Genomic DNA, 22111 nt, shown 5'->3' with positions numbered 1-22111 from the left:
AGTATTCATACCCTTAACTAAATATTTCACTGAAGTACCTTTACAGCCTCAAGACGTTTTTGTTTGATGCGACAAGCTTTGCACATCAGCATTTGGCAATTATCTGCCATTCTTCTCCTCACCTCTTCACCTCTCAAGCTCTGTCAGGTTGGATGGGGGCAGATGCACATTTTCAGGTTTCTCCAGAAATATCTGATTGGGTTCAAGCTCAGGCTGTGGCTGAGCCACTCAAGGACATTCACAGATTTGTCTATAAGCCACTCTTGCTGTGTGCTTGTTGGAAGGCGAACCTTCTGCCCAGTCTGAGGTTCTGCTCTGGACTAGGTTTTCAATAATGATATCTCAATATTTTGGTGCATTGAGCTTTTCTTCTACTGTGACAAGTCCCTCAGTCCCTGCTGCTGAAAAACAGCCCCACAGCATGAGGGTGCTACCAGCACACTTTACTTTTGGGATGGTTCTCTGCTGGTGATGAGCAGAGCTGGTTTCCTTCAAACATGATGCTTGGAATTGAGGTTGATCAGACCAGAGAATCTTGTTTCTCACAGTCTGAGGGTCCTTTAGGTGCTTTTTTAAAATTATTTTGTCTTCACTGAGGAGAGGATTGAGTTTGGCCACACCGCCATGAAGCCCAGATTGGTGGAGTGTTGCAGTGATGTTTGTCCTTCTGTAGGTTTCTCCCATCTGCATATATGATCATGGAGCTCAACTAGAGTGACCAACAGGCTCTTCGTCACCAATCTAGACAAAGCCCTTCTCCATCAATTGCTCAGTTTGGCCAGGAGGCCAGCTCTAAGAAGAATCCTGGTTGTTTCAAACTTCTTCCATTAAGGGTAACAAAGACTACATGCTTCTGTGAGCATTCAGTGAAGCAGAATTTTTTTTCTAAACTCTTCCCCAGATGTGTGGCTTGACGCAAACCTGTTTCTGAGCTCTAAAGACAGTTCTTTTGACCCCAGGGCTTGGTTTTTGCTCCGATATGCATTTTATGCATTTATTAAGACGTGTGCGCCTCTCCAAATCATACCCATTCAATTGAATTTGCCACGGGTTAACTTTACTCGAAGTGTAGTAACATCTACAAGCAATATGAGTGCTCCTGAGCTACATTTCAACTAAAAACCTTCTCTCCTTTTTTTTTTTTTTTTTGCTTTACCAATATAGTGTATGGAGTGTAGATTGATGTGGGAAAAAAACAAAAGGCAGCAACATAAAACGTTAAAAAAAAATTAAGGGGTATGAATACTTTCGCAAGGCACTGTATATATACACATAGTGTGTGTGTGTGTGTGTGTGTATTTATTTATATATATATATATATATATATATATATATATATATAACCTTGCTATATGTACTGTTAGACTTAACAGTATTTTTTTTTTTACTTTTTGTTAATTGTATATTTACAGTTATATATTTTAACTGTATAATAAATAATTTTTTTTTAAAGAAAACAAGCAGTTAGTAAATGAATGGAGTGCAAGTTTAAATGGACAAGTTTTTTTTTTTTTAAGAATAGAAATAGAGAGTGCTAGAGTTCGAGGGTCAAATAAAGATGGAAGAGATGTGTTTTCAGCCGATTCTTGAAGATGGCTAAGGACTCAGCTGCTGGGATTGAGTTGGGCAGGTCATTCCACCAGATGGGAACAGTTCATGAAAAGTCTGTGAAAGTGATTTTGTGCCTCTTTGGGATGAACAATAAAGTGACATTCACTTGCAGAATGCAAGCTTCTAGAGGGCACACAAGTCTGAAGTAATGAATTTAGGTAAAGGGTTGCAGAGCCAGTGGTGGTTTTGTAGGCAAACAATAATGCTTTGATTTTTATGCGAGCAGCTATTGGTAGCCAGTGCAAATAAAGGTGTGACGTGTGTTCTTTTTAGCTCATTAAAAATTAATCTTGCTGCGGCATTTTGTATTAATTGTAAAAGTTTGATAGAACTGGCTGGAAGACCTGTAAAGAGAGCATTGCAATAGTCCAGCCTGGACAAAACAAGCTTCAACAAGGAGCTGTGAAGCATGCTCTGAAAGAAAGGGCCTGATCGTCTGTTTACTACAAATACATTCTAATGTTTACTGCACATAACCAACCAGTTTGTGATAAAAAAAAGTGTCTGAACTGTTATATTAGTATTGTAACTGTAATTCTTCATTCAGAAAAGTCATAAACAATAATAAAGTCTCAACTTGATCCTAAATAGGTATAACTTATGTGATATTTCAGCCCGATCTCATGGCAGTTCGTACATATTTTACGAGTTGTCAGTTCGTATGAATTTGTATGAATGGCCTACACCTAACCCCGCCCCTAAACCTACCCATCACTGGGGTTTAGACAAGTCGTACGAGTGAGGTCATACGAATTAGCCACCTCATAAAATACGTACGAATTGCCATGAGATGGCGTTGGATATTTGAAATTACATGTTCAGAATGACTGCAATCCAAGAGAGACCAAACAACAGACACATGCTTATTCTTAAACATCCTCAACAGTTACTGGTCTTGTATTAAAACACCCTCATTTTGCACACTTTAGTATTTATTTGAAAAAGAAATCACTTTACATCATTCAAACGTGGCAATATAAAAAAGAAACAGCGTTACAGCTCTTTAATGAAAACACAAGATAACTCTTAAAAACATTTCTAAAATCTGTAGTTGTCAAAATGACACAGCATGACGTAATACTGACTGATATTAACTGTGAATATAACATTGTTTACAATATCCTAAAGCCATAAAGTGCTTTGATCTATATGGTGGTATTTCACCATCACGGCCAATTTAAAACAGCAGGTTTTCCTCGGTTAACCTCCTGGGACCCAGTTTGAAATGTGCTGTTCTTATCACATGAACAACGCGGGGTTATATGGGCAACACTAGTTATTTACAAATGCATCTGCTTGTTAAATAAAGGTGACAAACGTACCTCTGACTACATACATCCACCAAATCATTCATGTTCAAGACGGCCCTTAGTTCAGTTTCATACAGACTTTATGGCTCTAAGAAATATCAATACATTTCTTATGTACCACAGAAGACAATGTTCCTGGATAAACACTTTCCTGCTTTCCTCTAGTATGTTTCGCCTTAAGAAGACTTGGAAAACAAGACCAAAATAATTGTGTTGGGTCTGCTGAACAAAAGTACTTCAAACTTTGTCATCGTCTCAGTACTAGCAATATTAAAAGTAATATTAAAGTGGAGTTTGGGTTTTAAATAGTACATAGTTTTTGTTATTTTGTGTTGCAGACGTGAAACCTTTTTTCAGCCCCAAAATAAAAAAGTTAAATGATATTTTGTTTAAAGACCCATTTTATTTTTGTAGTTTTTATTTATATTTTTTGTTTACAGTTTAGCACATTTATTCCAAAATTCTTTGTTGTGCTTTAATTTTTAAAATGCATTTAATACATTTCCTTTTTTTAAATGCATTTACGTTCTCATAAAATAAAATCATAATGTAAAAATCATAATGTGTGTGTGTATATGATATATATATATATGGTTTATATATATATAAAATTTGGGGATGAAATGTCACCTTAATACCTTGGCTGAACCATAATTTTACTATTACATAAAAACATCATACATTTTAGAGACATTTAAAACAAACTAACAAGACCGTGATTACATATGGTAAAGGAAAAATAGACATTATATCAGTACAGCATGATAAATAAAACCTTGTCCTGCAAGGCTAATACCACAAAACTTTACATTTCTGACAACCCTTATGATGATCCAGTGTCTCCCTGTCAATAACATAATACTCAACACATAATTCATAAAATTAAAAAAGTTGCAGTGTAAAGCACCACTTTCCAAAAAAAACTAATAATAATAATGCTAATAATTAAAGAAATGTAAATTCACTTTTACGGTGTTGTTTATCAATGTTATTGTAAAACTTTGATGAAAATTAACTAATTAACTTATGAGAAAATAATTCAAATACAGAGTGCTTTTGATCTAGTTGTACACGTCTGGCTTCGATAAACCTGGCTTTTATATAAAGTATGATTTTGTGTGTCAAGCATCCACTTGCTCTACGGGCATTACTTCACATGTAATTCGATACATGATTGCACAATTATTATTTACACCAAGCCGAAATAAATAAGGCAATGTTCTGAAATCATACACTGCTTTTAACGGTTCATAACTACGTCCTAATAATATCATTCGTTTTAGCTAATGGATAATGTTTTTGTGTGATGTGATATTAGCATAAGGCCACAAATGACAATCAATCAATCAAATAAAATGATTCATTCGAACCCTGGTCTTCATAAAAGCGAATTGGTTTTTTTTTACTCCTCAAATCCCTTGTCAAATATGGAAGTGCTACTATCTGGAAATGCAAACGGTCCACTGCAGTTTAAAGAAATCAATACGGACGATGCATGGAAAGCGATGGATCCCCAGTCCTTCTCAGTGAACATCGCTTTCTGCGAACTCCTCTTTAATGGAGTGCTTGTGTATCCTGCAGTCGGGCATGTCAAAGCCGAAGTCGGCCCACTCCTCCGCTCCCGTGGGGGCGCCGCGGTTGGGGATGGTGATGGTGTGCCGCACTCTGAAGTGCACGGCCTCCATGACGCGCTGCCGCTGCAGCTCTCCTCCGCCGCCGATGGCCATGGTGGCCATGTTACTGCTGGAGCGGATGAGCTGCTGGCCGTAATCGTGGCCCTGCTTCATGTCCTGCAGGCCCCTCCAGATCGCCATCCGGAACTGCTCAGGGATCTTCAGAGCCCCAAGGTCCTGAGGAACACAAGAGTGTGTCTTACAGTGAAGGCTACACTACTATTTCATGGTAGAATCAAACGGCCTTTGTGAATCATTTCATACTACCAGTCATTTTTGACCTCGTGTGAACATTTCATTGGTCCCCATGAGGAAAACAGCTTATAAATCGTACAGAAGTTAGTTTTTTTTTTTTTTTTTTTTAAAATCAGAAAAAGTTGTGTAAACGGGTTGGGTTTAGTGTAAAGGTCATTGCACACCGAGTCTGCAATTTTTTGCGTGCGTTCTTTCGTTCTTTTCATATTCCTCATCCTTTCCTATCAAAATGCATGCTACGGATGTGAAAACGCAGAAAATAGAACCTGATCCGAATTTTTTTATGATGCACAAAAGTTTCAGAGGCAGTGTGTAAACGTGATTGACAACGTGAGGTCGAATTTATTTTTTAACGTGCGAAAATTTCGGACTCAGTGTGCAATGACCTATGAACCCATAAAACATGGAAACTAGTGTGTATGTATGTGTGTGTTTTGCAATAAACTTAAAATGTGCTGTTTCTATAGATGTAATTACCAAGTTTAAATGAGTATTTTTATATTTTACCATAATTTTTTCATTCAATTATGTTTCATGCAATGCAACATGGGATTGTAGTTCATTTCCTTCATTAAAACCATTAAGCACAGTATAGTACATTTGTCGTTTTTTAATCTCAAATGCTTTTTATTTTCAAATCTGGATTTTTGCTTCAAATCAAAGTTTGTAATGTTACTCCTCGACATTACTACTCCTCATAACAGGTTGGTTTAGTTCATAGCCAGTGATGGGTAGATTACTTACAAGCTGTAGTATATTTACAAATTACATGAGTTAAGGTCATTGCACACTTAGTCCGAAATGTTCGTTTTTCAGTTTTTTTCGTATTCCTCATCCTTTCCTATCCAAATGCATGCTACGGAGGCGAAAACGCAGCAAATCGAACCTGATCCAAATTACATAATCCAGATTACATGTAATCAGTTACTACCCAGCACTGTTCACAGCTTTTAACTTTTAGTAACTTTTTAAAAATCCCTACAGGAAACAAATGAATGGAGAACAGGATCACATTGAATGACCCAATAATGAAAGAGCGGATTGAGCGTATTGTTGGTTTACCTCCATGGAAAGAGTCTGAAGGTGGTAGACACTCTGGAGTCCCTGTGAAGTGAAGTAGTCGATGCAGTTTTGGCAGCCCAGGCTGGTTAAGAAACTGTTCAGAGAGAAAAGGAATCCCACTAAGACCAAGCGGCTGCGTCCTGTGAATTACATATTCACCCATGGAGAAAATAACAAGCCAAGCACCACGGCATTTGCATCTGCACAGGGATTATTATCAGGTACTGATGGAATGATCATGTGAGTGTATTTAGACAACAGAATACTTAAAGCATCTGTGCTGGAATCATAATAATAATTAAATCAGTGATGATACAAATACCAGTTAAAAAAAATAAATGAAACGTTGAAGTGAATGCGATATACACTAGCATTCAAAAGTTTGAACAGTAGTGTAGTTAAATGAAATGCTACATGCAAATGTTTGTATATTTAACATTTCAAAATTTGCATATGATTTCATTTTACAAAAAACAAAACAAAAGCAATCACAACATGCAATTACATTAATGATGCGTAACAAGTTTTTCATTACATTGATCTTTTTATTATAAATATTTCACCAATAAAAATGATTTGCTTGATACAATCAAAACAAGAAATGTTGTAAATATAAAGCCGACAGAGTTATTTTAAAAGGTAGAGCAACTGAGACAAACAGAACCACAGGTATGTGTAGAAAAATATGCATCATTTTAAACAAAAACATGGATTCAGAAACATTGGTTGCTTGGTCATAATTATAGACGCCGACTTTTAATTTCACCCTGATACATTAAGTATTAAATGTAGAGGGAACATTGATATTAATAATCAAATTTGTGACAATGGAGTCTGTAAAACATTGCAATGTGCATGGAACATGACACATCGTTTAAAAATAAATATCACTCAAGGTGCCAATATATAAGACTTATGACTGACAACGTAGCACAGATGACAATTAACTGGGGAAATAAATCTTTTAAACATAACTGGGTGAAGGTAAATACCCCCCAAAAAATACAGTTATACAGTGTCATATTTTTCAGCCCAAAGGCGATTGTATTGTGCTGAAAGAAACTAAATATTTTTAGCACCATTAAGATTTTTGTTTAGTTGACATTTTAATTATAACAATTCTTATATCTGTAATAAAATAAAAAGATGATACATTATTTAAATTGTAAACAAGTATTTGTTGTGCTGTCTTTAATTTATGATTATTTAATAAAAAAAAATACTGAACAACTACTGTAGTGAGAAAATAACTTTAATAAAAAATGCTAAATTTATAATATTTAAAAAAAAAATCAAAATATTATAAAAATTACTTAAAATTAAGAATAAGAAAAAACTCCAGATCTATGACAGTAATGTGTATTAATGCTAAATTGTCATGAAAATGTTACAGAGCACAAAAAAAATAATAATTAAATGGTGCTTAAATCCAATCAAGCAAAATATAATTTCTAATATTTTTGATTTTGGGGTGTACTAGACATGTTTTTTTTTTTTTTGGTGTGTTATTCACCCAAATGATGAAACTGCACAGGCCATTAATCACCTCTCCACCCCTATCCAGCCCGATGTGATAAATGACTGCATGTGTTCAGTAATGTGTATAATTATATTCATATGCAAACACAAAAAGTGCTTAACGTTTGAATATGTATACTAAATGAAAAAGGCTTACATGTTTTGCACACTAAAGTGTGATTTGAAAATGTTTCTCTGACCAGCAGAAATATTTAGAAAGTTCTTACTCTTATGTACAAATAATTACTACGTCAGAAAAAGAAACCAAAAGCTTCTTTAAAAGCAAAGGTTTCATTATAATCGAAATCCTCTTTTTGTGTATTAGCACAAATGAAAAAGCATCAATATCCTGTAATTCCCCATGTAAAGACAAATGTGACCCTGGAGCACAAAAGCAGTCTGAAGTCGCTGGGGTATATTTGTAGCAATATCCAAAAATACATTGTATGGGTCAAAATTATCCATTTTTCTTTTATGCCAAAAATCATTAGGATATTAAGTAAAGATCATGTTCCATGAAGATATTTTGTAAATGTCCTCCCGTAAATATATCAAAACTTAATTTTTGATTAGTAATATGCATTGCTAAGAACTTCATTTGGACAACTTTAAAGGAGATTTTCTCAATATTTAGATTTTTTTGCACCCTCAGATTCCAGATTTTCAAATAGTTGTATCTCAGCCAAATATTGTCCGATCCTAACAAACCATACATCAATGGAAAGCTTATTTATTCAGATATATAAATCTCAATTTCGAAAAATTGACCCTTATGAATGGTTTTGTGCTCCAGGGTCACAAATGATGAAGAGAAGGAGAAACAGCTAAATTTTGAATGATTTAAGGTTTGTCTCTGTAAAATAAGACAACCTGAAGCCACTGTTGATAAGATACATCAGGCTGATTTCAGTCACACTGTTGTAAAAATAAATTGCTAATAAAATGATAAAAGCAGCTGTAGATCGTGTGTGTGTGTGTGTGTCAGGTTGGTGCTACTGCAGGGTGAAGTACCTGACGAGGCTGGGGTCGGGGTTGTAAGGTGGGGGAGGGGTACAGTGAGAGGTGGACACTAGAGACTGAGACGCATGAGCTCCATTTACATCGCCGTTCGACTGCATGTGGTGTCCACCCAGCATGTTCGTACCTGCAGTGACAAACCCACGAGAACCAGTCAACACACACAAATCAACAGATGAAAGTCACATGGGATTTAGCGAGTAAATATGGGATACCGTCTGGGAGATGTAATTGTTAGAGTCTCGCTTTTTATTCAGTGAAAGCAAAGCAAAGCAAATCAAACAGGTGCTTTTAATACACAGAGCCATAGATCACTGACAAGCTACGCAATATCGTGTTCATTCTCGCAGATGAGTCGCCTTCGATAATGAACACGATATTGCGTAGCTTGTCAGCGATCTATGGCTCTGTGTATTAAATGCCGCTCCATTTGAAAATAGGTGATGGAGGTTTAGCACTAATCATGGATCCGTGCACTTTTTCAAATTAGAGGTTTTACTTTAAAGCATGACAAAAGATTAAAATATTTATTTAAAGTAGTACACTTAAAATGTACACAAGCAAAGTACAACCCGAATTCCGGAAATGTTGGGACGTTTTTTAAATTTGAATAAAAAGAAAACAAAGACTTTCAAATCACGAGCCAATATTTTATTCACAATAGAACATAGATAACATTATAAATGTTTAAACTGAGAAATTGTACGATTTTTTTTCATTTCAAATGTGATGCCTGCTACAGGTCTGAAAAGTTGGGACGGGGGCATGTTTACCATGGTGTACCATCTCCTCTTCTGTTCAAAACAGTTTGAAGACGTCTGGGCATCGAGGTTATGAGTTTCTGGAGTTTTAGTGTTGGAATTTGGTCCCATTCTTGCCTGATATAGGTTCCCAGCTGCTGAAGGGTTCGTGGTCATCTTGATGTATTTTTCGTTTAATGATGCTCCAACTGTTCTCTATAGGTGAAAGATCTGGACTGCAGGCAGGCCAATAGCTGCAGTAAGCCTATGTTACTCTAAAACCTTTATATACACCTTTCAGCATTCACAATGCTTTCCAAAACATGCAAGCTGCCCATACCATCAGAGATGCTGGCTTTTGAACTGAATGCTGATAACACGCTGGAAGGTCTCCCTCCTCTTTAGCCCGGAGGACACGGCGTCAGTGATTTCCAACAAGAATGTAAAATTTGGACTCATCTGACCATAGAATAGTTCAAGTTCACATTGCTTCCTTTTTGCATGATAGAGCTTTAGTTGGCATCTGCAGATGGAACGGCGGATTGTGTTTACCGTCAGTGGTTTCTGGAAGTATTCCTGGGCCCATTTAGTAATATCAATGATTGAATCATGCTGATGAGTGATGCAGTGTCGTCTGAGGGCCCGAAGACCACGGGCATCCAACAAAGGTCTTCGGCCTTGTCCCTTACGCACAGAGATTTCTCCAGTTTCTCTGAATCTTTTGATGGTATTATGCACTGTAGATGATGAGATTTGCAAAGCCTTTGCAATTTGGTGTTGAGGAACGTGGTTTTTAAAGTACTCCACAATCTTTTTTTCACAGATTGGAGAGTCTCATCTTTACTTCTGAGAGACTCTGCCTCTCTAAGACATCCCTTTTATAGATAATCATGTTACAGACCTGATGTCAATTAACTTAATTAGTTGCTAGATGTTCTCCCAGCTGAATATTTTCAAAATGTCTTGCTTTTTCAGCCCTTTGCCAACTTTTTTGAAACTTGTAGCAGGCATCAAATTTGAAATGAGCTCATTTAGTGGATAAAAGTGTAAAATGTCTCCATTTAAACATTTGTTACATTATATATGTTCTATTGTGAATACAATATTGGCTCATGTGATGTGAAAGTCTTCATTTTAATTTTATTCAATTTTAAAAACGTCCCAACATTTCTGGAATCCGGGTTGTAGTTCATGAAATCTGAACTGTGTGTGTGTTTGATATTGAAAGTTTTAAAGGATACATATTGTGCCCCTTTTTACAATATGTAATACAAGTCTCTGGTGTCCCCAGAATGTGTCAGCTCAAAATACCCCATAGATCATTTATTGGTAACACTTTAGAATACGGTTCCATTTATTAACATTAATGTATTAACTAACATGAACAAACAATGAACAATGCATTTATTACATTATTAAACTTTGTTAATGTTAATGAAAATACAGTTGTTCATTGTTTACTCATGTTAGTTCACACTACATTAATGTTAACAAACACAACTTGTGAATTTAATAATGCATCAGTAAATGCTGATTAACTAAGATTAACTAAGATTTAATAAATGCTGTAGAAGTATTGTTCATTCTTAGTTCATGTTTACTAATGTTAATGTTAATAAATGGAACCTTATTCTAAAGTGTAACTCATTTATTATATAATTTTGAAAATGCCTATTTTGGGTGGAAGCAGAAACACCCGCTCCCTTTCCAGAATAGAGCTGCGCCATTTCAGCTCGTACCTGCTAAAAACATCTGTTTTGGTTCTGATTATCATGTTTATCGCACTGAAATCATGCGTTTTAAACCATATTAATTTAAACTTCTGATATATGGTTTTCTGAGTGCACACATCCGAAGCACACGGACAGAAAGCGGCTGTCACAGCATGTGAGTAAACCAAGTTCTCATTCACACACAAGTTTACATTAAAAACACACACAAGTTACAAAAACAGTCTGTTATGTCTGTGAAGGTAAACAGCTGGGAAATAAATTGCATGATTATTTTAGATCTGTGTGGCAGCAGCATAGAGTAAATAAATCAATAAATCCACTGCTCTGTCTCTGAGGCTGGTTAGAACTGGTACACCATTGTCGCTTGCAAAATCAAAATGACGGCGCAGCGGGTGGAAATTTACAGATTAAGGGGCAGTAATATTATAATGAGATCCCTTTGCCACATCACCAAGGGAGCGAAATCAGACGTGCTCCTTTTTCAGAAGCTTGCAGAAAAAGGCTTACTAAAACAAAGTTACTGGGTTAATCTTTTTCACGTTTCCTTGGTTGGTAGATGCACTGGGGACCAGATTATAGCACTTAAAACCTGGAAAAGTCAGATTTTCATGATATGTCACCTTTACTAAAATGTTTTATCCTGTTTTACATTCATTTTGTCCCGTAGGGATTTGCTGGGTACTAATTGATTACATGTAATCTGGATTACGTAATCGGATTCCAAAAATGAAGTACTGTAATTAATTATATTACATTGTAAAATGCTAATAATCAGATTACAGTTACTTTTTTATGGATTACATGATTACCTTTAATCCTACCCAACACCTAAACCTAACACCCTACTATTAATAACCAGTACTTAAGAGTTTATTGGGCCAAAAATCATAGACACTAGTAAGTTAATATTGAGAATTGGACCTTAAAATTAAGTATGACCATTTCAACTATAATACATTTTTATTTCACTGCAATTAATAAGCAATTAAGTGTCTGAAAACATTACATTCAGTGTGTGTGTGAGTGTGAGTGAGTGTGAGAGAGTGAGTATGAGTGAGAGAGTGAGTGAGAGAGTGAGAGAGTGAGTATGAGAGAGAGTGAGAGAGTGAGAGAGTGAGAGAGTGAGAGAGTGAGAGAGTGAGAGAGTGAGAGAGAAAAATGTGAAATAATGCAAACTCAAATTTCATGACCAATAAATGTAGCTGGAAAATGCCCCTAATTTACAACCCATTGGCAATTTGGTCAACAAGGTAACTGTATGAAATGCACAGTTTATATAAAAGGCACTGAAATGTTGTGTAGGCTCTTACCCATATGTGACATGGACGCAGAGGGTCCTGCGCTCTGCTGAGTCTGCTGTGTCACGAGCTGATTCACTGAGGGAAGTTTGCTGATGGACCCGTGGATCTTATTCATGTTATTGAGTGTGCCATATGGAGACGGAGAGGCAACGTGACTCCTGTCAATCACATGAGAGGAATATAATTAATGTACGGCACTCAGTGTGGAACACTGAAGTACTAGATCCTAAAGAAAGAGCTGAAAGAGGTCATATCATGAACAACTGAATATATTCTCCTCTTGTGAAAAAACAACAACTTATATGTACTGTTATTGCAGATATACATTAACATTTACATTGCAAAGCCCCCTCCTCATTTTACCAATCTATTTACTGAGATTAAGCTAGCTTTTATGATATTTATAAGTTCTGACAGTTATGAAATTACAATAAACATTGACTATGTGGTCCATGTGTACTTATCAAGACCTGTATTCAGTAACTTGGCAGGTGTGATACTAACAGTGTTGGGGAAAGTTACTTTTTAAAGTAATGCATTACAATATTGCGCTACTCCATCAAAAACTAATGGTCACTTTTTAAGGAAACTTTTTTTTAAGGATTCTTTGATGAATCAAAAAGTTAAAAACAACTTAATTTATTTGAAAAAAAAAATTTGTAACATTATAAATGTTTAGCTCTAACTTTTGATACATTTAATGCATCCTTGCTAAATGAAAGTGTTACTTCTTTAAAAAAAAAATACAAAAATCGTACATGTCCTGACTCTGAACGTTTACCGTAGCGTATGATCCCTATATAAAGACTCACTGTCTCTGTAGGAGCTGCTGTTGTTGTTGTCTGTATGAATCCACGAAATGTTGTGGTACATACTCCACAAGTTCCAAACTGTCCTTTATCTTCATCAGGATGTCAAAGTTTTCCCGGCCTCGCACCTTCAAAACAATCCAAAAATATTAGAATTAACTTATATTAAAAAAAAAAAAAAAAAAAAAAAAAAAAAAAAACATTAAAAGAAATCAAACTGCATGCTTCCACACTCACTGGTATGTAATACAGCTCCTCTTCTCCATGTCGCCTCTTCTTGATGTTGATGGAAGGACCTGTAATGTTGCCTGGAGTCTGTTTGAAATCTGTGAGATCAGAAACAGAAGCTCCAGTTATAACCACAGATAACATAACTAAGATATCAACTGTCAGATTAGAAACTTATATTGAATATGAGATGAAGAATGAAGCGCTTGTGGAAATACATTGATGGCTCACTTCGTTTATTGGCATTTCCATTTTTGGCCACGCTCTCATTTAGAGCCTGTTGCTCCCTGAAATGATCCTCATCTGCTTTGCGGTCTCGACCGGGACAGGCACAAATCCGGCCCTCAAACGAACGCCTGCCGAGAACCTGTCCGCTGAGCAAAAACATGGTAGAGTTCAGCTTTAACTTCTAGCATAACCAAACTATTCAGCCTACGTCATGTGAATAGTTTGCATGTTGTTGTCATGCAGTTCACAATCAAAATACATTTCAATGCTCAATTCTAAGTGCGTTTTTGTTTACTTTTGTTCTGTTCTGAAGCAAAACCACTTAAAGGGATAGTTCCCCCAAAATTAAATGCGTCATCATTTGCTCACCCAGTGGTTCCAAACTGATTTGAGATTCTTTCTTCGGTTTCTGGTCCCCTTTGACTTCCATAGTATTTTTTTTCTTCCATTCTATGGAACTCATTTGTGACTAGCAACTGTTTAGTTTCACTTTTGCCATCTTGTACTGCTAGGTCTTTCATTGATGTCTATTTATCTTCCCAAACCCCTAATGTTGGTGAAACTTTCCTCCTGTGTTCATCCTGATGATCTGGTTGACCTTTTTGTCAGTACCTGCACTGCTACTTTAGACTCAATTGCTCCTCTGAGGTTACAAATGGGCCCACTCACATGGTCAGATAAGAGTTCAGGTGTGCTGAACGCTGGTGGAGGAAAGACAAACTTCATATATCATGCAAAATTTTCAGGGAGTGTCTTAAGCAGTATCAGAATGCTGTTAGGGAGGCACAGTTTAAATTTATGTCTGATTTAATTGCACAAAATTCTAATGCCCTTCTAAATCCCTCTTCTAGTGTTCTACCTGAGGTTTCTACTGACCTGTGTGATCAGTTTTTAACACATTTTATCCATAAAATTTAACACATTTTATGCAGGGTATTTGCTTGAATATTCTCAGAGGTTTTCATCCCTGGAAATGCCCCCCTATGACAGTGCTCTTTCACTTTTTCAACCTGTGTCGCCCTCACAGCTTCATGATATTGTTTCTAGTATGAAATCCTCTGTTTGCCCTTCTGATGTTTTGCCTTCACACATTTTTAAAGGTTTTTTCAGCTCTAAGTCCAGTTGTGACCACCATTGTAAAGAGTTCATTGGTCAATGGGGTGTAACCTTCTAACCTCAAACATGCAACAGTACAGCCATTGTTAAAAAACCTCACTTGATTAACTACAGACACATGTCTAAACTGTCTTTCATTTCCAAAGTTCTGGAAAAAGTTCACGGTTATGCAAAAAAGTGGTGCTGGGGTGTAAAAAAATAAAAAAAATCTTTTATTCATGCATTTATTATCTCAAAGCAGGATTATTGTAAGTCTTTACACCTGGGTTTGCCTATTTCAACTGTAAATCATCTGCAGATGGTTCACAGCAGCCAGGCTTTTGACTGGCACTAAAAAGTGTCAGCACATTACTCCTGTGCTTGCCTCTCTCCACTGGTTACCGGTTAAGTCCCAGATTGATTTTAAAATTTAGCTTTTTGTTTATAAAGCTTTGCATGGTCTTGCCCCTCAATATCAGTGATCTTCTTGTCCCATACAATGCCTCAAGATCCTTACGTTCTTTTCGTATCCTTACGGCTTTTCTCGGTGGCTGCTCCCAGACTCTGGAACAGCCTCCCTCTCTATATTAGATCCTCCCCTTCGGTTTCTACTTGTAAATCTTCCCTAAAAACGTATCTGCATTCTTTATGTTTTAAGGTTTTGATCCAGTGTGTTAATTTTGTTTTAATACCTCTGTACAGGTATTGGGTGGTGATGGCGCAGTGGATAAGACACATGCCTTTGGTGTGAGAGACCCGGGTTCGAATCCACTGTGAGACACCAATGTGTCCCTGAGCAAGACACTTAACCCCCTAGTTGCTCCAGAGGCGTACGACCTCTGACAGGTATAGCAATTGTAAGTCGCTTTGGATAAAAGCGTCAGCTAAGGAAGTCGTGGCCTAATGGTTAGAGAGTCGGACTCGTAATCGAAAGGTTGCGAGTTCGAGCCCCCGGCCGGCAGGAATTGTAGGTGGGGGGAGGGAATGTCCAGCGCTCTCTCCACCCTCAATACCACGACTGAGGTGCCCTTGAGCAAGGCACCGAACCCCCAACTGCTCCCCGGGCGCTGCAGCATGGCTGCCCACTGCTCCGGGTGTGTGTTCACGGTGTGTGTGTGTGTGTGTGGATTTGTTCACTACTCACTGCTGTGTGTGTGCACTTGGATGGGTTAAACGCAGAGCACCAATTTCGAGTATGGGTCACCATACTTGACAATACGTCACGACTTTACTTTAAATGAATAAATGTAAATGTACAGCACTTTGGTTGCAACTTCAGTTGTTTAGAAATGTGCTTTATAAATGAATAAACTAAACTAGTTACCCACATTCTTCACAATATCTTATTTTGTGTTCAGAAGAAAGAAACTTAAACCGGTCTGAAACAACTTCAGGGTGAGTAAATTGTCATTTTGGGTGAACTTTCCCTTTAAGAACCACTCTTTAGGAAGCAAGGAAAGATGTCAGTGTATTATTTGCTGTAGAACACAAGTAAGGGTGTTGACTCACTCTCGTGTCTCCAGCGTGATGATGATGAGGATGGGTCTGCGGTTCATTCCACCGACACAGCTGCTGTTGCACATGAAATTATACAGAATGGTTGTGAACTCAGTCCCCACCTTGACGAAAGAAGAGAAAGACAATCAGTTTCCAGAAGCATTCAATTATATTGTAAAATAGAGGAAATAGCATTCTGTTCAGGGAAAAATATTTGTATTGAGAAGTCAAATTCACTTTAATACAGTTAGATTTATTCAGAAACACCTGGGGGGGGGGGGGGGGGGGGGGTAACACTTTACAATAAGGTTACATTTGTTTACAATACATAACTACTATAATTACATAATTATAGCAAATGTAACACTAACATTAATTTCAACATTTAATAATGAAATTAAAAATAATTAAAAGTTGTATCTATTAATATTACTTAACGGATCTGAGCTAACATGAACTAACAACGAACCATCGTATTTTTATTAACTAACTATTAAATCATTAAATATTGCAACAAATGAATTGCACATTGTTAATTAATGATGCAAGTAATTAAACGTTAATAAAGCACTGACTATTGAGAACTTTTTGTATAGTCAGTCAATGATGTTCAAGAAATCCCTTTTTAATTAAGTTTTTTAAATCCAGTTTTAGTTAAAAACTGCTGTTTACTGTTTTTGTACACTTAAATAAATGCATTGCTTTTTAGTAATTTAATGTATTATCGAACATCAGCACTTACAGCATGTAAAAAATATACACCTCTAGGTGGTGCCAACCATTTGATATTCAACACAAAACAAAGCAACAGCGTAAAAAGAGGAATAACTGCAGGTCCTGTAACTGAGAATAATCCCTGGGTTATTTATAGCCAGTCAGAACATGTTTAGCGTCCTGAACTGAATGATCACTGCATGCCATCGAACAATATGTGTACTTGCACACTTATGCATATGGATCTGCAAGAATTCACAATGTTTGTGTGCTGTCGTGGCACGAATATACAAAGTGTATGTGAAATAAAACAGCACTAGAACATGCTATATGAAGCATAAGAGTGGAGAACAATATGGATTTTATTAAATAAATCAATTAATAAATATTAACATTTAATACTTCATATTTTATTCATATTAAAATATATAGAAGAAAACTAACTAAATAGTATCTCAATAACACTGGGAGTTACATGCAATGATTGAACTAACCTGTGGAGCCTCATACGGAACGAGAGCGCTCTGTCGGCCGGTCACAGGATCATCCACGTACTGACTCAGATTATTGCCCTCCACCCGTATCAAGTGACTGGCAGGAGCTGTCTGACCTGGACAGAGTCAGCAGGACAAGAGAGATTATGAATTAGAAGTGGAAGGACAACAGGAATACTGACCAAGTGTGAATGTGGGGATGCAAGACCAGGCATCAAGGTCTCGTTTCAGAAAACAAGACGATCTTTGTTTACATTTTTACTTTAACATTTGAAAGTTTAGTAAATTAAATATGAATGAGCTGAAGACAAATGACTTAAAGACTATCCATCAGTGTTGACCATAGAGTATAAGGTGGTGTGGATTTTCAGGATGTCAATAACCAGTTTGCAAAGCAATATCAACATTTAGAAGGAAACCTAGTCTGATTTTAGTAGGCAGCTGGTTTTAGTCAAATTATGGTGGTTAGCTAGATTTTGTTCAAATTCATGTCTTACACTGAAACAGACTGTTTATATTATATCAGTCCACCAGTTCTGAAATGTGTTGTATTTTTCTGCACAACACATTCAGATCCTAGAACAGATAGTTGTATCTGTAACAGCTGGTTTCACAAGTTATACAATTTATCAGAATACACTTTAAAAAGTTGCAACCTGAATTTGTTTGATTTTTTTCCTATATGATCTAATGCTCAAAATGACTTCAGTTCATGTAACCTCATGTTATCAGGTTAGTTTATTAATATTAATTCATATTTTTGAGCTATTTTTGACAAAGAAAATAAAAACAGTTCAAGAAAATGTCACTACAATCAATCAGATTTTATTTTGTTATGTTAGTGGTGTGCGTTTCATTAATAAATGCTGTTCCGGGAAAGAATCTTGGTCAATAATTGTTCAAAAGTCAACAAATTGAAACAACAAATGTCTGATCATATATAAAGTATTCATATGTAAATGTAAATGTCTTTTTAGCACCAACACGAACAGTCAAATAACAGAAAAAAGACAGATTTATTTCATACTTTCATTGAAGTCCCGTCCGAGTTCATGGTTAGGACACCGTTTGACCACCTCTGTGACGTGTTCGGCTTTCTTGTAGATGGGCATGGCTCGTATCACGCTGCCGTTTGGGGGCGAGGAAGCCAGTTTGATCTGAATCGGACAGGTCTTGGCGATCTGACAGTACAGCTTTTTGAGCAACGGAGAGTACTGCAGAAATAATAATAATAAAAAACAGAAATAAACATTTGAAACACTGCTTATGGTCAAAACAAAATTATTATTTTTTTTTGGTCCTGAGTGGATTTGGCCCTTTTGTCCTCCTTTATGACACTAAATGGCCACACATGTTAAAAAATATGATTCTTTATAGATGAAGCCAAGTCATCTGATTATAAATTAATACATCATCTGATGAGGTCTTTCTCTTACACACACACACACACACACACACACACTCATAAGCATGTCAGAGCTTGTCTAAAACTATAAAGACATCCCAAATATTCCCTCAAAAACCAAATGTACAAGCCTGCTTTGTGCAGACTTGTATTAATGTGATTCAGATTTTATGAAAGGGAGATTGTATGCCAGGTGCTGCAACAGAAACATCACGAACACTGTTTGATGAATGCTACTGATGTTGCAATAACATTATACAATCATAAGTGTTTCCCATAAAGCTACATTATATAGTTGTCTAACTTAAATAGTACAAGTGACATCTGATCCGTCTTAAATCCGAATCAGAATAAAATTCAGTGTCAGAATGAAACAAACCTAACTGTAAAACCAAAATAGCTGACTGAACCTTACTCAACTTTATTTGTTTGCTTGTTTAAATTGATTTTGTTTTGGAGACGCAAACAAGAAATAATTATTAAGTCTATATTTTCATGAAGTAATAAAAAGTCATACATAACACAAAAGATCAAATCAGTGTCAACAAATAAAAATAAACCGCTTTTAAAAAATTGAGCAATATAAATGCCTAACTTTTTAATTTGTTCAGTTTGTTTTTTTAAGTTATTAGCGTCATTATATTTAAGATATAGTACTGCCTACAAAGTCCAGTTCAGATCTGGTGGATGATAAACTCATAACAGTTAATATCATAATATATTAGGATATTATTTGAAGGATGGGAGTCATATTTAGAGTAAGACTATCACGGAGACTGTGACTCAGCAACCACCCAGAACACCCTAGCAAACACATAGCAACACTAGGAGAAATGCATAGCATAATGTGTTGAGTTATTATTCATCTGTATCTGTGTTTAAAAATCTACAAAAAAGTGATTTCCTTGCGAATCTCATAAATCTACTAGTGTAATAGTCTTTATTCTCTGTGTAAAACTGCAGTTATTTTACTAATGTAAGAACATCAGCACAACTTCCACTCACACTTTCACTGAGAGACTATGCAAATGAGTAACATACACACACACACACAGCGCGCAGCATAAATGGCTGGGTGCAGATGTGTGAGCAGCACAGGAAGACGTCTCAACTCGCCCATCTGACATTCACACCCTCGTTCACATCATCCTGACACTGTTTCACACTCAATCCATCTACTCCTGGAATACTTATGTAGCTGAAATTCCCATTTGGTTGAAAGAATCTCAGTTGATTCAAAAATGGCTTGAAAGATAAGGACATTAACGTGTTGACACCACACAGGAACATGAAGAGCTCCATTAATGATACGCCAGCACTCCTAAAACATAAAGGTTCCAAAAGAGGGCTTTAACCCCGATGCCACAGAAGAACTCGTTTAAGCTCCCCAAAGAACCTTTTACCTTTTAGTGACCAGTTCTTAAAAGAATAGTTTTTTTTTTTTAGTGTGAAGAACATTTTAATATTTCAAACCCTTTTCCTATATAAAGAACATTTTGTGCAATGGAAAGGTTCCTAGGATTCTAAAGGTTCTTCATGGAACCTTAAATGTGACCCTGGACCACAAAACCAGTCATAAGTGTCAATTTTTCAAAGTGCTGAATGAGTAAGCTTTCCATTGATGGATGGTTTGTTAGGATAACAGGACAATATTTGGCTGAGATGCAACTATTTGAAAATCTGGAATCTGAGGGTGCAAAAAAGAAAATCGCCTTTAAATTTGTCCAAATGAAGTTCTTAGCAATGTGTATTACTAATCAAAAATTAAGTTGATATTTATGGTAGGAAATTTACAAAATATCTTCATGGAACTTGATCTTTACTTAATGTCCTGATGATTTTTGGCATAAAAGAAAAATTGATCATTTTGACCCATACAATGTCAAATTATATGGCTATTGCTACAAATATCCCCCAGCGACTTAAGACTGGTTTTATGGTCCAGAGTCACATATAACGTTTTTTTAAGGGTGTAACAAAGATTGTTTCATAGATTCTTACTTCGTAGCTCATCTTAGGTTTAACAAAGAACAAGAAGCGTTATCAAGAAGCGTTTTTGCTGCATTGGGTTTGAGTGGCTAATCATTCTTGAAGTTACTTTACAGGTTCTCCAGATCAAGGTTTTGATTTCTTGATTCTTTAAATAACTGGAGAATAATTAGTTAACTTAAATCAAATGGAAGAACCATTCTAGATTCCCAAAGAACATTCAGTGAACAATCCTTAAAAGAACCATTGTTTCTTATTGCGAAGAACATTTTTATAGTCAGAATAGACTTTTTTCCTCTATAAAGAACTTGTGCAGTGGAAAGATTCCATGGATGTTAATGTTTCTTCACAAAACCACAAATACCAACAAAGATTTTTTTTTTTAAGCGTGTGTGGCATCAGTTGGTCAGAACCAACCCTTTCTGGTTTTAATTGGAGCCTTCATTTTTGTAAGTCTTTAACCTGAAGCATTTTCCATGAAAAGACTAAAGCTCTACACACTAGAGAAAACTCTGACATGGACAGGAACTCTCGAGGGCTCAAATCAAGCGGGAACCCAGTGACTGGACTATCAAAAGTTGGACCTACATGTGTGAAATAATATTCAGTTTAATATAATCATTTTTAAACAAAGCCCTCTACATTGCAAGCATGCAAAACAAAGCAGGAAACTTTTTTTTGTAGACAGCTTGCTTGATTATACTGGCAGCGCTCGCCTGCAGTGTAGACGGCGTAAGTGCTGTAAGGTGGAATAAGATGATGGGCTGGAGGAAGGTGAGCATTGGAAAGGCACACGTTCGGGCAGGCTCGACGGCCTGAGTGATAATGATGAGTCTGACAGCCTGATGGACATGTTTCAGCATGCCACCTGCAAATTCAGCCAACTCCCCATCTCAGTCAATAAATTCACAAATGTGCTGCCTATGCTGTGAAATTGCAGCCAGCATCACATACGCTACCGCTCCGTTGCTCCCTCAAGACACGCTGCGAGAAACAGTTGCATGCTACAAATAAAGATTTTTTTTTTAAAGTTCCTTAAAAATTAAATAGTAATAAAGACTTAATCAATTTAATACTTAAAGTACATAATGAAGAAAAAACATATTGCATTCAGTAATAGAATCAGAATAAACAGACAGTTCAAATGAACAAAGAGGGGTTTTTCCCCTTCATGTTCAGAGTCTTCACCAAAAAAAAAGAAAAAACATTGTCATCATTTATTCACTCACATGCCATTCCTGTATGAATTTGTTTTGTGAAACAAAAAAAATATATTTTGAAAAATGTCCAATGCCCACAGTGTTGTTTTGGACCCCATTTACTTTCATTGTACAGAAAAAAAAAAAACAGTTGAAATATTCTTCAGATTTGTTTTAATTTTTTTATTATTGTTCTTCTAATATTTCTGTGAGGAAAAGGAAATCTCTCTTTA

The 22111-nt window shown here is 36.3% G+C and overlaps 1 protein-coding gene across 1 annotated transcript in view; it reads right to left on the bottom strand.

Moving 5' to 3' along the window:
• Nucleotides 1-3363: 3363 nt before the first annotated feature.
• The window catches only part of LOC306847788 (tumor protein p73-like), a 39710-nt gene continuing 20962 nt past the window's right edge, over nucleotides 3364-22111 (bottom strand). Inside the window, exons 5-14 of the mRNA XM_079381939.1 lie at nucleotides 18313-18499; nucleotides 17286-17401; nucleotides 16090-16199; nucleotides 13489-13631; nucleotides 13267-13355; nucleotides 13033-13157; nucleotides 12230-12378; nucleotides 8441-8573; nucleotides 5912-6005; nucleotides 3364-4771 (exon numbers count right to left, since the gene is read on the bottom strand). Coding sequence (XP_079238065.1) covers nucleotides 4445-4771; nucleotides 5912-6005; nucleotides 8441-8573; nucleotides 12230-12378; nucleotides 13033-13157; nucleotides 13267-13355; nucleotides 13489-13631; nucleotides 16090-16199; nucleotides 17286-17401; nucleotides 18313-18499 — 1473 coding nt within the window. The 3' untranslated portion in view covers nucleotides 3364-4444. The remainder of the gene's footprint in view (nucleotides 4772-5911; nucleotides 6006-8440; nucleotides 8574-12229; nucleotides 12379-13032; nucleotides 13158-13266; nucleotides 13356-13488; nucleotides 13632-16089; nucleotides 16200-17285; nucleotides 17402-18312; nucleotides 18500-22111) is intronic.

Source organism: Barbus barbus (assembly GCF_936440315.1).
Source record: "Barbus barbus genome assembly, chromosome: 28".
In the NCBI taxonomy this organism is placed as follows: domain Eukaryota; kingdom Metazoa; phylum Chordata; class Actinopteri; order Cypriniformes; family Cyprinidae; genus Barbus; species Barbus barbus.
The sequence above is the reverse complement of the archived record's forward strand: the minus strand, read 5'-3'. Positions and strand labels throughout refer to the sequence as shown.